The sequence below is a fragment of the Scleropages formosus genome, chromosome 8 (assembly GCF_900964775.1).
Source record: "Scleropages formosus chromosome 8, fSclFor1.1, whole genome shotgun sequence".
Lineage (NCBI taxonomy): Eukaryota > Metazoa > Chordata > Actinopteri > Osteoglossiformes > Osteoglossidae > Scleropages > Scleropages formosus.
Window position 1 is genome coordinate 20,027,507 of NC_041813.1, and position 17,142 is coordinate 20,044,648.

Sequence of the window (17,142 nt, forward strand, 5' to 3'; positions counted from 1 at the left end):
GAAGATGAGCATGATTTTTGTTTACGCCAAGAAAGTTAAAGCAGAACAATGACAAATGACAAGCAGCTGCCACACGAGGATGTACTGACCCCCTCACTCCATGTTGCTTCTTTCTATCTCTGCCTCCTTCTTTTGTCATCTTCATTGTGTTTTTCCTTCTTCTTTTTTTCATTTCTCTTGTAAAAGTTGTGTCCTATAGTTCAATGCCCAAAAACTCCTCCCCCTGCACCTCCATCATCCCCAGCTTCCCCCAGTTTGGGCATGTTGAAAGACTCGTCTCGAGCACCGCAAGCTGACCCTAACCACTTTATTCGCCTCAGCCAGTTACGAGCCCAGTTCTTCCTCTCGTAAAAAGGAAGGAGCCAGCAAAGCATTCAACTGACTGTTAGTGGAAGATTTAGGGACAGCTGCCACCATTGTCCCCTCCTTAAGCTAATGACATCTTTTGTATAAATTATCTTGTAGACAGAATGTAGTTGGTTGTAGTCATTGCTACCCTGAATCTATACTTATGGGTGGGTTCAGTCGAAGGTTATGTGAATATAGAGAAGATTCACTTATATTCCCTGTGAAGGTGGTAATAGGAATATGGTTGATACAAGTATGAATGAAATTGGGTCCGTTTGTTTTTGAAGCAGAGAGTTGCCCCTGCGTAAGTGATAATCATCCTTACATAACCTTTTAGCATGACTTGCAAACAAAAATGTGTACAAAACAAAAAAAAGTGACAAGGGACATGTGTAGTCATTTATGGTCACATGTGTCCAAACTCTGTACTGGGTTGGTAGGCCATGTAATCTGTAAAATGTATAAATGTTAAATGCATTTTTTTTCCCCCCATCTGAACTGATGTTCATATCTAGCATAGTTTGTTCACAGAGTGAGAGACAAAATTCTAGTGGTGAGCAATCAGAAAGCCTACTGCCATACCAGGGACTGCTGGCACTGTCTTACCGGGAGCTGGCATGCTTCTCAGGTGCTATCAAAGATGAGCAGGACAAGTTAGGGTGGTCACAGATCTCACAGCTAAGCAGCTTACAAAATTAGTTTTCAAAAAAGTGCCTTTTTACTTGTGCCAATTTGAATAATTCCATAAAAACTGGAAAGTGACAGCTGCAGCCTGTTAGCAATGTAAAGACGGCAACCCCCAGCCCACCTGGCTATCCGTGAGAGGTGATGGAGCTCCGCAAATCATTAATTCCTAGAGCAATGAAGTTGATGATATTTTTGCATGTGTGGCTCTCTGGTTTATCCAGCAGCAGAGAGCTTAGAGAAGTTTCATTTTTTAGATTGGTCTTAGAAAGACAGAGAAAAGCAACACATGATTCAACCCTCTTACATGACACTCAAACAATTCAGTATTTAAAGAGCAAAATAAGGGATGACTCCCCCCCCCCCCCCCCCCCCCCCTTCTGCATCTTTCCCTTCACCTCTGATCCATGCTGTGTGTCCATTTCCCTCACATCGCTCTGTCTTCCTCAGTCTCCTGTCACAACACACAGCCCAAGGAGCGCCCTGTCTTAGTGCGGGAAGAAGAGCTCATAGGCTCCAAGGTGACCTCATCAAGCAGATGAGAAACTGGGCTCTTGGAGGCACCATCTGCTGTAGCCGATGCGGACCTTTCCTTCAGTCCTACTTCTCCTTGCTGTTCATCCTGCTGTTGCTGCCCAGGCTTTTCCTGTTCTCATCCATACCCAGGTTTTCCAACTGGGTTAAACTTCTGAAGATCCCTTCATAACTTTTGGACTTTGAGAGGGAGCTGAAATTTTGTCTTACTTATAATGTGTCTGCTCCCACTCCTTTTTCTCTCATCGCTTTTCTTTGATTATATGTATCTTCCAGCATACTACACAGTCTTGCCCCATATCCCATACACTCTACTTTCCCCTGAACATAACCCACCAAGAGAGATGATTGACTAGACTGGAACTTATCCAAGTGAAGTGTTTGTTTCGACATACAAAAACAGCTTCACAGCAGGTATTTAGCGGTGAATGATTACCCAACTCTTCTGAACTAAAAGGCAGCTGCTCACAAAATGGATTAACTCGAACAGTCCAAAGGTTGGAAAACCATGTTATTTCTTGATGACCTAATTTTTCTTTTGCATTTTGCACACCCTTAGACAGCACTCAAAGTTCATGTGTGTGTCCCTCAGTCCAGAGGTTCTAGGGTGGTTGTCCAGAGGGAATGGCTGTTCATTAGTGGCAGAACCCTGTGCTTAAACAATTCAGTAAAGGCAGCCCATGTCTTGCATACAGATATAAATGTACGTTATGGGTGCTCCCAAAGTTACATGTTCCGTGTCCTCTTAGAAGCACTTTTCTACAAGGTGTTCACAAAGGACACCATGAATTTACTGCCAAAGAGGCAAGATTGCTCTCAGTGGTTATATGGGTGTTGGCAGAGCAGCAATTTAGTTTGTGCTTTTTCTAGTCAATTTTCCCCTGGGTTATATTGGTATTTCCCAATTTTGTAGCTGTCTTTGGCCTTAAATTTATAATGATTGTGCATAAAGGAATAATAACTTTTCCTAGTTTTGAGAAGAGTTTTTGAAGATGTAATCATATCGATAATTGAAATTTAAGTTTTCCCTGTAGATGGTTATAAATATTTGTTTCTAGGGCCATTTTAGCGTTGCCCAAAATGGATTGTGTAACAGTACCATAGTGGATTGAGGTACGCATCCGAAGATCACGTGCAACCTTGAGAAAGGTGACTGTGACATAGGTATAGTATTAACGTCAGCTTTTCCATTGTTGCTGCTGGGTAAACCCATGTGTAGAAGGAGAGTCCCTGTGTTTATTAGTGATGTTGGGCACATGCACGCTCCTGCACTCAAAACTGCCTGTTAGTGCTGGAATATAGGGACACAAAGAGTGTCATTCACAGATCATGTCCTCCTTTGCCCCTTTCTTTTTGTTTTACTTTCTTTAGTTGTGGTTTTTTGGTTCTTTTTTGTAAAGTGAACTGTTGATACTTTCCTGTCTGATTTGCATATGGCCAGATACACACATTGTCTGAAACCGCTTATCCCAAGCGGGGTTACGGCAAACCGGAGCCTAACCCAGCAACACAGGGCGGAAGGCTGGAGGGAGAGGGGACACACCCAGCACGGGACGCCAGTCCATTGCAAGGCACCCCAAGCGGGACTCGAACCCCAGACCCACCAGAGAGCAGGCACCTGCAAAACCTGCTGCACCACCATGCCCCCCTATGGGCAAATATGTAGTGTTCATTTTTTTTTGTACTTTAACATTTATTATATTGTACTTTAAGTGTCTGTTTTAACTACAGTGTAGGAATATCATTCACAGTATGATACAGAAAAGTTTGTATGTATGTATGTATGTTTGTTTGTTCCCCAGGAATTTGGAATTTTTAACTTGAGCATGTGTGTCTTTCAGTCTTTTGAAGTTCTGCACTTTAGTTGAGAAATACAAGAGTAGAGATGATGGGGTCCAAATCACATCACGCCACATAAAGGCTTCTTCTTGTCATATTTTGTCTCCAGGTTGCTTTCCTCCTTCTCAGCCAATTAAAGCAGTCTTGTCTATCTAATACAGTGCTTGTCATCAAAATGTCTTATTTCAGGTGGTTTCTGTTCTTCTTTTTCTTTGTGCTGTTTCTTCCTTAACTTCCTAAAAGCTGGAAAAGATTGTTTTCAGTTTGAAAGAAGAGGATTCTAACTTGTATGAAAGAGTATTTTAACACTAACTTTAAGGTTCGTTTGGATATTTACCTTTTTCTGCCTAAAAGTTTTCTGGATCTTTTGTACTCAGAATATTATTTAAAATAATTATAATTCTTATTTGAATATCTACCTGGATATCTGGATTGAAATGCAAATTGTCATGATTTGCATAATGCGCATGTAGATGTTGTGGAGCATTGCTGATTGTTGCTCCTGGGTCTTCTCATTATGTTCTGCTTTGCTTGGTCTTTTTTTTTTTTTTTTTTAAACCCTCTGGGGAAAGATTCACCACAGCCCCTACTTTACATCTATCAGCATGGTTATTAAGATAGCACTAACACACTATGTGTACTGTACTAGCATCCCAAAAAATGTAATTTATTCTATGGTAGCGTGTTCTGTCACTGTCTGGGTTTTGTTTAACAAATCTGCTACATGTTTACATTTATTCATTTAGCTGGCACTTTCCTCCAAAGCGATTTGCAATGTTAAGGTTACAATTTTTACAAACTTACAATTATTTACCCATTTATCCAACTGGGTAATTTTACTGGAACAATTTTAGGGTAAGTACCTTGCTTAAGGGTACAGCCGGAGGTGATGACTAAAATTGCAACCTTTGCATCCGAAGGCAGTAGCTCTAACCACTACCAGCTGGCCCAGATGTTAGCGATGTTCAGTGATGTTAACTCACTAAACCTTGGAGGGGCTGTGGCAAGGCAAATTGTAGACTTATTTCCAGTACCCTCTTTGTCAAGTTATCCTCAAAGCTAGTGGTGTACTTCTTTCACACATTGTTATTGATTAAAATTTCCTTTGCCACTTAAACTTGGACCATTTTTGTACTCGCACATAAGTATGTCGTGTTTCTGTTCCCATAGAGTTTCTGCTGTCCCCATACAAGGGATAGTTCACATTGTAGTACACCGAGGACTGATCCTAACCTCAGTAATACCCAGGGGGGGATGATGGACACTTCAGGTCCTAAACAGAAAGTCGTGGGGTCAGGGCACGCGTCAAAAGAAGAGGACAGTCAAGGCAGAGTGGATTGCAGGCCATGTACTCAAGGGGAGCAGACTCCAATGTCCACACACCGGGCTCATGTTCAGAGGTTGCTTTCTGCCGCTGAAGAGGATGGACCTCTGGAAGCAGAACCCACATGTGGTGCTGCTACAGCAGCACCTCCTACCTCCTATTTCAAGAATGAGGGTCTGTACCTCATTCGCTGCTTCCAGGTAGTATTGGCACTCTTCCTGTCAGTAAAAGATCTTGCCTGAGCTCCCCTTAGTAATTCTGGTGGGGGCACCTGCTCATTTGGGCTTTGTGTGATTGGGCCTGCTTTGCATGTCACCTGGGGGCAGGCCTATGCGATTGCGGTGGTGCTGGGGCAGTCTCTTTTAAGCACTGGTTTTTCCGCATCTCCCTCGTGATCCTCTTATGCCAAGAAGGACCTACTTGGTGGGAAGAGCAGATTTTCACAAGGTCACCGGGTTTAAAAGCAATGGGAACAGGTGGGGCCTTCCTGCACCATTTCCATACTGATTTGTTGCATTTGTGGAAATGAACAGGAAATGTATGGTGCCTGTAAAAAGTATTCACCTGCCCTGACTTTTTCATGGTACTTAAACTTACCACATACTAAAACATCTAGTTGCATCATAGCTGATTTAGGTGTGCCATAGTAAACAGGGTGAATACATATATTACTTAGTTTGTGCTTTATATCTGTAATTAATCAAAAATGATTTGTTGAAATTGAATTTCACTTTGACGTTAAAGATCAAAAGGCCTACTTAAACCTCTTGTGATTTAATGTTGTAAAAGAAAACAACGTGAAAAAGTCCAAAAAGGTCTGAGTACTTTTTATAGGGACCGTAGTTAAGGTGATTGGGTTTCTATGACCTGCTGTGACTTGTAAGTGCTGTATGATCAGATTGTGTGTCTCCCTGACAGCCTCCTCTGGTGAAGACACACACAGTCACCATCCCTGATGCCTTCAGCCCTCTTCATGCTGACATCTCCACCAAGGATGTCCCTGTGATCCAGACGGAGACCAAGACCATTACATATGAGTCGCCGCAGGTAAAGATCCTTTGTTCTGGTTTTATGGTGTCGGGCACCATATGTTGTGCTCTCCAGGATAACAGTTCTATGGGTCTCATTTAAAGAAGCTGATGGAGAGTGAGGAGAACAAGGATCCGGAAGTACTGCTCAGTGCTCAGACTATTACCTCGGAGACAGTGAGCACCACTACCACCACCCAGATCACTAAGGTGAGAGCTGTGGAGTGCGCTGTTCTGGTTGGCACATTCCCATCAATGTAGGATTTTAATTTAATGTTTTAAATAACTGTGGTAACTCTCTTTAGTACCCCCTTATGCTCTCACCTTCTCAGATGATGAAAGGAGGAATCTCTGAGACTCGCATTGAGAAAAGGATCATCATCACTGGGGATGCTGAAATTGACCACAACCAGGTATGGTACCCTGCATACATCACCTTGATTGGCCATCATTTTCAGAGTCGTCATGATGAACGAATGAACAAGACTTTATTAATCTCAGAGGTAAAATTTGATTTGCACACAATGTACATCATACACACACACACATTTTCAGAACCGCTTGTCCCATACGGGGTCGCGGGGAACCGGAGCCTACCCGGTAACACAGGGCGTAAGGCCGGAGGGGGAAGGGGACACACCCAGGACTGGACGCCGGTCCGCCGCAAGGCACCCCAAGCGGGACTCGAATCCCAGACCCACCGGAGAGCAGGACCGTGGTCCAACCCACTGCGCCACCGTACCTCCTGTACATCATACATATATACACATAAATTATATATAGTACATACATACTCATACAAAGTAACCAAAATGTAGTATATGATTTTTTTTATTATTTTTAAATTTTTTTTTTTTATATAAAAAAAAAAAAGGGCGGTGGGGCATTCAAACAGATGGTATAATCACAGTAATGTAGGATCTTGGTCACAAAAATGTAGTAATGCAGACAGCAGTTTTGTGAAGCTCAAAAAGTACAGTTTTTTTCTTGGAAGCATTTTTTTCTTAATTTCTGGCAAAGAAAGTATTCGAGGCTGTTTTCACGTTTGTAGCCACAATCCTGTTAACTATTTTTTTTTTTTTTTTGAGAGTTTATAGTACTACAATAAATCATTTTCAGTTTTTCTTCTGCACCAAGTTGTATACTTATCATATTTTAGAAAATGATAAAATATAACAGTTGACTCATGCTGGTAACTAGTGTTCACCCCTTCTGGAAACATTACTGCAGCAGCACAGGGATTGGTGAGAGTAACCACAAAACACAAGGGTGTGAGAGCGGTGGTGTCATGACTGTGACTGTGTTGACCACACACTGTGGCACTGGCCATGCCCCCCATCCCTCTTCCTGCTCCCCAGGCTCTTGCCCAGGCCATAAAGGAGGCAAAGGAGCAACACCCTGACATGTCGGTCACCAAGGTTGTGGTCCACCAGGAGACAGAAATCACCCCAGAGTAAGGCATAGGCGTCAGGGTGAGTGTCCCAATGGGGCCCTGTAGAGCACTGTCCCCTCTATTTAAAAACACTCCACTCATCAGCTTCACTCCCACTTCGTATACACTACCTTGCGCCCTGTGTTGCCGGGTTAGGCTTCAGCTCGCTGTGACCCCGCTCGGAATAAGCGGTTTCAGTCAACGTGTGTGTGTGTTGTTCATTATGGTTATATCTGAGGTTTTTAGAGAACATAACTCACAAATAATTGCAGGATATCTGTATTATATAGCTTTTTTGATTGCAACTTACTGGTAAAAATGACTTTAGTCACACAGCAGCTGGTAGCGTAGTGGTTAGAGCTGCTGCTTTTGGCCCTAAAGGTCACAGGTTCACATCTCACCTCCGGTTGTAGTACCCTTGAGCAAGATGCTTACCCTTATATTGCTCCAGTAAAATTACCGAGCTGTACAAATAGGTAAAAACCTGTACGTAGATAAACATTATAATTCACTTTGGAGAAAAGCTTCAGCTAAATGAATAAACGTAATCACGAACTAACTTTCTGGTCCCACTTTTGTTTGTAAATTGAGGAGCCAGTGCGTGGAGGGGGGGAAAAAAAAAAAAAAAGTACAGTGTTTGTGAGCCATTCTTTCAGGGTAGGCACATGATGTCATGAATGTTTTTGTGCACTCAGTGCTCCTTAAGGCACATTTGCTGTTCTGTATTACCACCACAGACTGTTCTCTTTCAGTGGAAGCCAGAAACCATGGTGGGCTCTACTTCCACCCCATGCTAGCAGACCTGCAGCACTAATAGTTTAATAACTGCCCTCCTGGGAAGTATGTGTAGAGTGAAGGATGGGTTCTGTGTGTCTGTGCTTCTGGGGAAGGGAAAGAGAATTGCCTGGCCAGTGGATCTTTGAACCATGCTCCTCTTCTCTTTTCTGTGCATTCACAGTAACATGCAAATGTGTCATTTACAGCATATTTCAGTGACTGCAGTGATTATAATATTTAAGATTTTGGATCTTTCCTTTTTCACTCGCTGTTGCCTGACAAACATAGGCACATGTAAACAAAATGCGGAGTACTCTCACAGTAATGGCATGATGGCCCACATGTGGCAGTAATTGCAGCTTTGTTTATGCTTGCTGCGGAGGGGGGAGTTGAAAATACAACACCCCGACCAAAACTCGATCTTCCTCCGCTGAGTCTCAGCCACATCTCGACTCTCTCCGTCTCCATTGTTTACACAACGGGAGCCAGGGAGCCTGGCCTGATGTGGCTCCACGCTGCTTCGTGTTAATTCAGCCTGTTCTGCTCTCCTGATTTATCCCCTTTCCTCACAGTGGTTTCTTCTCCTGCAGGGAGGTGGTGCCGGAGCAGCAGGAACGTGAGCAGATGGCTCCCCAGTGCTGCCCTCCACACTTCGTGACCTACCCTAACCCCAGTCTCCAGTCCACATCTCTGCATAGCCCTTAGCGGGGATCATCAGCAGGCACGTTAACTGCTGCCAGCAGCTCTCTGACACAAGTAGAGCCCTAGTACCTCCATGTCTGCCATCTCCCATAATACCCTGCTCGTCCTTTACCTTGGCATGTGGACCAGGTCTCTACGTGTGGAATTGACACGAACTGATCATCACTTTTTGCAGCAAGCAATATATTTTATTTACTGGACATTCAGAAAGTTTGTCAGTAGTTTTAGAGGTAAAAGTCGTCGTCGTCCCCCCCCCCCCCCCCCCCCCCCCCTAAAAATTGGGTCCGGAATGTTGGTATATAACTCAGGTGTTGATTTCATTACTTTGTTGTCTTCTCTTTCAACAGTACAATAATGCTTTTCATCCAGGGATCATGTCCAAACATGTTTTTTTTCTTCCTTTTTAAATTGTTTTAATAATTAATTTTTATATTTATTTTGTTTTATATTTGAAAATTTTATGCTACACAGTTGGTTGGTTTGGTTGATGTTTTAAATACTTAGACTTTATGTTTTGTTGTACCTCTGCATTGTTGTACAGGATTCAGACTATGAACCTTTTAAATAACCATCAGTTTTAGTGAATTAGGTAAATAGTGCAGCTTGTTATCAGGAGTTGCATTCTGAAGTAGCTTCAGGCACTTCCTGAGTTTCACAGGTTCTGCAGCCTTTCTGCCAGAAGAGCACTGCACTTCCAGGGACATTTCTCAGGTTCCCTGAGCTGTACACCTGACACTTACCTTTTGTAAATTCATCTGAATCAACAAAGAGCAGCAGAAGTGTGGAAAGCCTTTTTATATATAATAAAGTACTCAGTTTCAGTTAAAATTGTGGAAATTAAGAACTGTAAGGTAAAAGTGAACTTTTAAAATACTATACTGGAAGCTGAAGATAAATATGGCAGACAAACAGGAAGGATTTTATGTCATGTGTGAATTAAAGCAAAACTTATTATGGTTAAAGATGTTTTCCTAAATTGTACTTTAACAAGTTAGATTAAGAATATTTTTTAAAAATCCTGTACTGTAGATCCTCAGATACTTAGGTAAGCACATACAGTCATTTTACTGTTCCACACCTCTCAGGAATGGATGCCTTAGCTTAAGTCAGATTAATATTTTATATAAGAAAAATATTGTGAGTTTTAAGGACTCATTTCTATAATGAATAAGTGATTTTATATAAATGACAAAAAACAAATGCAATGTATACTCTGTCATTTTGCTTTACTTTGACAGGAATCATTTTCCAGCAAGCAGCACGTACATTTTTTAGTACTTTTTAAAAAAACAGGAAGTGATGTTTCTTATCAGATACTTTGTTGGAATTGCCAGAACAATGGAAATCAGGTTTTCTATATATCTAAAATGCCAGATTATGCACTGAATACTTGAGTAATATGTCTTTATTTTCTTGCACCTACTGGATGATTTTGCCTCCATGTGACCTTATATGTAAATTAGTGGACAAGTCTGTTCTTGAGCTTCATTTTTGTTCATATTTTTTTTAAAAAACAATTGGAGAAATTTTGCTGTATCTAAGGCTGGGTAACTGAACCAAAGCCAAGCATGTGAAATGCCCAGCAGGGTATTAGCTAGCATGGTTTTTGGGAGCAAGCAAATCTGCTGTGACCAGAATGAGCCTCTGTCTCTCGATGTCTTCTTTCTCTCAGGTTCGTTTTTGTCTAAACGACAAAAAACAGAAACATCAGAAACGGGGGAATGTTTTGTTGTGTGTTCATTTGTGCTGCAAAAACTGCGAAAGACTTGTCTGGGGGGGGGACAGCTAGGCCACCTTATTTACTTGTTTACTGGGAAGAATTCTGGAATTTCCTATTTGTTTTATGGCTCCACTCTGGCATATGCTGCCAGCTGTGTTTCATCATTTCTTGTGTTTTTGTCTAAGAGAGAATAACCTTGTTTGATTCTTAGCCAACAGTAAAAGTCTCAAGCGGGAAACAAGACAGAAACTTGGGATCTCATGGGATTCCACTAGAGCCACAATTTACTGCAGGACTGTATTTTCATTGCAGGTTAAAAGGCTAATATGCAAATACCTTTTTGGCAGCTCTGACCAAGTTGATGTGACTGTGAAATTAAGTGTAGGGATATTCAGCAAATAGTCATGTGTTGTGGGTTTTCAGGCCCAACACACATCCATTACACACTGCAGGTCCTTTGTGTTGTAGCTGTAGGAGTTTATACCACGTTTGTCTGATGCTTTTCTTCGGAGCAACTTACAGTGTCAAGGTACTTACCCTGATTTACCCATTCACACAACTGGATATTTTTTACTGGAATAATTCTGGGTAAGTACCACATTTAAAGGTACTGCAGTTGGAGGTGGGATTCAAACCTACAACATCTGAGTCCAAAGGTAGAAGCTCTAACCACTGTGGCACCTTCATAGCAATAATCAATATTCAGTTTGCTAAAATTCTTGTGAATTATACCCACCATGTATGCTCTTTCAGGGAATGTGATTCTTGGAGATGTCCAGAGTTTATGTCACTGAAACAAACCAGTAGGACTATAGTCAGTTGAGGGAAATTGGCTTGTTTGGAACTGGAGATGATATGGGGAGTAACTTCCCCCCCCCAGGGTGACTCTGTGCATGTCCTTCTTTACTATCAAAGTGTCAGCATGTTTCACACTGCATCCTTTCAGATTTTGTAATTTCTTTGTATCTGTAGTACCTGTACCACCATAATTTTATTTTACTTGTTTGACAAACAACTATCATCACATGTCTATTGCTCTTTTTAATGAAACCCTTTTTCTTCCTATTGTCTAAGCTCTGGTAAAAGCAATTTCAGTGCTTTTCGATTTCTTGTAACTTTTATAGTGACCTGTATTCTAAAGCATTCTGACTACACTGCCTTTTATATATTTTTCAACCATCAAACTGAAAAAAATACAATTTGTTTCCCCACCTTCCAGTACTGAAAATGTGTATAGTGTAGATGTATGTTTCTCTTTACTGTTTCCTGTTAAGAAGTAAACTTAGAGGCAAGTTCTGAAGTAGTGGAAATAGTTTGTGAGGAAAAACCTCAGAATGGCTTCTGGTTCCATTCTTTAGCATAAAACTGCAGTGACTCTAGAATAGTAATGAAATGTTATGCGTAGCTGTGGTTCTTGAAATTTAGAATACATTTACTTTGCTTCTTTCTAACGATCTCTTTTTTTAGAAAAAAGGAAAATAAAATTTAAAAGAAGTGTTAATCTTGAGCAATTTTCTTTCCTATCCTTTCCTTTCCTTTCCTGCAAAAGTCAAAAGTGTGTACAGTTGCACTGATTGATAAAAAATAAGGTTTTTTTTTTTTTTTTTTGGCTGAATGGATGCCCTGAATTCAAAAAAGAAATTCAAAATATTGTATCGCCTATTGTTTTTTGTGGAATGAACATGTAAACATTTGACGAAAGAATATACACCGATCAGCCAAAACATTAAAACCATTGAGAAGTAAAGTGAATAACTGATTATCTCATTACAGTGGCACCTTAGGCAGCAAGTGAACTGTCAGTTCTTGAATTTGATGTGTTGGAAGCAGGAAAAATGGGCAAACAAAAAGATCTGATCGACTTTGACCTAAGGCCTAATTGTGAAGGCTAGATGAGTGGGTCAGAGCATCTCCAAAATGACAGGTCTCGTGGGGTGTTCCCAGTATGCAGCGATTAGTACCTACCAAAAGTGGTCCAAGGAAGGACAACCGGTGAACCGGCAACAAGGTCATGGGCACCCAAGGCTCACTGATGTCATCACTGCCATGATGGAAAGGTGTCAGAACATACAGCTTGCTGGGGAGAGGGCTGCATAGCCGCAGACTGGTCAGAGTGCCCATGCTGACCCCCGTCCACCTCCGAAAGCACCTACAATGGGCACGTGAGCTTCAGAACTGGACCATGGAGCAAAGGAAGAAGGTGGCCTGGTCTGATGAATCACTTTTTTAGATCATGTGGATGGCTGTGTGTATCATTTATCTGGGGAAGAGATGGCAACAGGATGCACTATGGCAGGGTGGCAAGCCAGCGGAGGCAGTGTGATACTCTGGGCAATATTCTGCTGGGAAACCTTGGGTCCTGGCATTCATGTGTTTGCTACTTTGACACATACCACCTACCTAAAGATTGTTGCAGACCACATACACCCCTTTATGGCAATGGTATTCCCCGATGGTAGTGGCCCTGCCACACTGCAAAAATTGTTCAGGAATGGTTTGAGGAACATGACAAAGAGCTCAACGTGTTGACTTGGCCTCCAAATTCCTCAGATCTCAATCTGATCGAGCATCTGTGGGATGTGCTGGAAAAACAAATCTGATACATGGAGGGCCCACCTCGCAACTTACACGACTTAAAGGATCTGCTGCTAACGTCTTGGTACCAGATACCACAGGAGAGCTTCAGAGGTTTTGTGGAATCAATGCCTCAACAGGGTTAGAGCTGTTTTGGTGGGACGAGGAGACCTGCACAATATTAGGCAGGTGCTTTTAATGTTTTGGCTGATCGGTGTATTTAATATATTTAATTTAGCAGATGTTTTTCTCCAAAGCAGTAGTGACAGTTCACTAACATCTTTTCAACATGCAGGCTCCGCACAAACTGATCGGGGATCGAACCCACGTCTTCTCACATTGCCCAGGCACTGAGACAAGGCTCCTACTGTAAAACACTGAATCTGTATAACTGGGAAAAGATGGTGCAGTGTTTTATACATTTTTTTTTTTTTTAAGGTGCGACCCTAATTAGTTGCGTTTACTGTCTGAAGTTTTTTGTTGTTTCTGTTATACAGCTGACAGGCTGTCTAATATAACTAGTAAAATACTTTTATTTGCATTAGCTAATCAGTTGTCTCACTGTTCACTCAGTCTATTTATTTGAATAGTCACAAGTGGTATGTGCATTATATGCATTTGTACCTCGTGTTGCAAACTTTTGGAGATTCAACGTTTCCCAATTTGTTTTTCATTGCATTTTATTCAGTGTTCTATTTTCCCCAAAAAAATATGTTCTTGACCAACGTGTCTTTTTGATTTCTGCCATCAGATGGCAGCAAAATGCACTCAACAAAAACTGAAGTGATGCTGGTCTCAAATGGTCAGTGGGCAATTTTCAGTCAGTGCATACAGTGTACATACATGTTTAGTCTGCATATAATACTCCCTGAATGGGTGTTTGGTTCAAGAGTGTAGCTGGGGTTTTGGTGGGTGAACTCTGTCTCAACTGGAAGAGAACTGGCCAGAAATCCCACCCAGGAATATATTCTGTCCTCAGAAATCGTTTGTGTGGAATATTTCCATCACGTTCTCAGGTAAAGCCCCGGTTTCACATCGTTGCAGCAGTTTTTATTTCCCACTTTATCCAGTTTTAACTGGCACATTTTAACTTTTTGCTCCAGTGGCTATTAATTCAGCCTGGGACTCCTAGAATCCTGAAAAAGAGTGTTTTGTGGCAAAAATTACCATACATATTTAATTGTTCTCCTTAGAATGACACCTGCTGGATTTTTATCAATTTTGATTTCTTAAAATCAATATGGCAAAGTGAAAGATCAAGTTAGTGTGCTCCTAGAGTGCACACAAAATTTAAGCAGCTGTCTTTGAACAAGACCACATGGCAAACCCTTAACTGAACAATTTAAATTCTATTTCTGAGGTCTTATTGGTGTAAGAACAGCTGGAGGATCTGCCCACCAGAACCAAGAGTCATCTTCCACCTCTACTAAAGGTAAAATTCCATCTACCCACACCCTTTTTGCAGGAGTCCAGTTTATGAGAGTTCATTTTTATGAGCAATTCTGTAGCCTGCCTTAGATTTATGCGCCTCTTACCTTGTTATATGAAACTCAGGCATTTATTGGACTCAAAAGATGAAAAACTCTAATGAAATGAAGGGCCACTACAGTCCTTTTTAGAACTCTCAACTGTGAAATTCTTCACTGCATCCATACCTGTTGGTATAAGACAAGTTTTGGAGATTGAAGCTCATATATTCTGAACTACTTAAATCATACATGCATAATCGTAAGAAGGAACTGTTTCTGTAATGTTTCCATTTGTAAATTTAACTTGACAAATTCAATTCCAAATTTGGCTTCGTAATTATAAAGTTGAGGCTTGTGATACAGCGTCATGAAAACAAGATAACCAGGTGTTTTATGCTGCTAAATTATGCAACGCTGGTAAGTGCTCCATTAAATAGTATCTTAGTGAACTACTTTCTTAGAATATCCAAAGTAAGCAAATGAAATAAACTGAAAATAACCAGTATTATTTAGCACTGTCATGAAAATACTGGCATAGCCTTTTTTGTGTGTATTTTGCTAAGCTGCATTCCATGCTTCAATTTTCAGTAATCGAGTTATAGGCAGATAAGAGCATCCATTATCATTCCAAGCTTTTGGCAAATGTGTGCAGACAAAGCAATGTGAAATATGTCAGGCTCTGGCAGGGCTAGCTAGGCTCTATAACCACTGAGCATCTGCTAGTTCAGAGAGAAAGATATGACACTGGCTTTTATAATAAACCAATTATGGAATTCTCTGCACCCTGTATTTTCACCAGTTCTTCCACTCATAGAACAGATCTCTCTTGACTTCATGTCAGCCCTTTTCTCACAGTGCTGTAATAGATTTTTTTTTAATACTCATAATGTAATTGATTTAATAGTAATCATTTTATTAATCCTAATTGGAATTCACTCAGGCTGCCACAATGCCACATGTCTCTTTGGGAGGAAACCCACGCAAACATGGGGAGAACATGTAAATTGAAATGCAACACAAGCACCATTTATTCATGAGAATAATACATTGCCCAGCTGAAGCCAACAGCCGTGGTGCCTCTCTCTCTCTAAAAGACTGTACCATAGTACATTTACATTATATTTACATTTTACATTTATTTGCTTAGCAGACGCTTTTCTCCAAAGTGACTTACAATGTATGGATACTGTGTAGTGTCACTAGGTCACACACCTTATTCACCAAGATGCCTTACACTGCTAGATACACTACTGACACTGGGTCACTCACATAGTACCTATAGAATTAATGCACTTCCCTCTTTATTATAAGGTTTCACTGCCATATCCTCCAAAACCCTTTTTTTCAACATTGCAGATGGAATAAAGTATGCAGTACTCTGCTAAACCCCACAAAATTACCTTCCCTGACAGATTACTGCCACTGTATTAAGTAGCTCTTCACTTGATGCACTAACATCCTTCACTGCAGCAGTTGGTGGACTGCCGTGGAAGCAGGAATAGTTCAGAAGTTCCAAGAGGTTCCTATCAAGGGAATAAGTTCCATACTGATAATCAAAGGGAGATAACTGAAGCTGTTTGATCTGCCTATTGGACCATGTGGGGTTGTTGCATTCATTTGCATCATGGATTTCAGAGGCATCATTTATATAACTTAGCTATCATACCATACATTTCTTTAGATCTATGTCACATGTCTGACAAGTCCTTTACAGATTTGTGTGAAATAGACTCCTTGCCAGTATGAAATGGATCAACTTTGAGTGAAAGAACCTAGAGTGACTGACTAGAGTCAAGACACCCTAAAAAAAAGTCTGCTATATATCATTATGGCCATACTGCATTATACAAGAGGTATATAGCTCCCCCAATCTTCCCCAGTCTTATTTTAATAGAAACTAGTCAATCATAAGGTGATGGTGTAGTTCTGATTGATTTGTATATATTCATTTATATTTCAAAAGAGGAGGGGAAGAAAGAAAGACACCTGGACATTAGTCAATAGTCACTAGAAGTTGCTCATTATGGTTTGCTCATCTCCACCCCTTCATTTTTCTTTATTCGTTCTGCGCATTTCATTGTTGTGCGTTTTTTTTTTTTTTTTTTAAAGAACAAGTCTTGTTAAGATGAAAGATAAGGCTGAGAGCTTTTAGAGGTGCCTGCCATGGCTTCACCCACGTTCTCAATGCTTCCTGCAGCAGCTCAAGTCAAACGTGTCTGACGTCATAAACTGACAGCTTGCAGCTCGAAGGACTATGTCCAGCGCTCTTCCAGCTGCTGAGTCGGGGTGGTCTCTGCCGCTCATCATTTCCCAGTGGAAAGTTTAGGGACCACATCTAAAAACAGCTCGATGAACCTTCAGGAACAACAAACAAGAGAGCTGGGACTGAGCAGAACTTTTGCTGACCCTCTAACTCTTGCGTGATAAAAATAATTCCAGTTGGCATTGGCAGCAAGGTCGGATTTAGAAGGCTGCAGAAGTCTCCGTGGGTGGAACAGTGAGCGCTGACAGCAGCAGGGGAACATCTTATCTCACCCCACATTGTGAGCACATCCCAGGCATCGATGCATGCCAAGGAGGAGAAGATTGAGGCTTGTTGGCTTACTATTCTTCCCTTTGTCGGCCATAGCTTGCCTTTGTGTAAAGTGTCATTAGGGATAATGGTGGTGTGCAGAGCGCTGATGCTTGGCCAGATGCCGCCATGCCAGAGC

At 41.3% G+C, this 17,142-nt stretch overlaps 1 protein-coding gene across 2 annotated transcripts in view; it reads left to right on the top strand.

Annotated features, from left to right (window-relative positions):
* The window catches only part of epb41b (erythrocyte membrane protein band 4.1b), a 44,582-nt gene extending 35,659 nt beyond the window's left edge, over window positions 1-8,923 (top strand). Inside the window, exons 28-33 of one of the 2 annotated variants that reach the window (XM_029254013.1) lie at window positions 4,576-4,929; window positions 5,648-5,776; window positions 5,863-5,967; window positions 6,090-6,170; window positions 7,116-7,229; window positions 8,557-8,923. In XM_029254013.1, the coding sequence (XP_029109846.1) occupies window positions 4,576-4,929; window positions 5,648-5,776; window positions 5,863-5,967; window positions 6,090-6,170; window positions 7,116-7,214 (768 nt within the window). In that variant the 3' untranslated portion in view covers window positions 7,215-7,229; window positions 8,557-8,923. The remainder of the gene's footprint in view (window positions 1-4,575; window positions 4,930-5,647; window positions 5,777-5,862; window positions 5,968-6,089; window positions 6,171-7,115; window positions 7,230-8,556) is intronic. The other variant, XM_018757216.2, reaches the window with a different exon arrangement.
* Window positions 8,924-17,142: the final 8,219 nt, after the last annotated feature.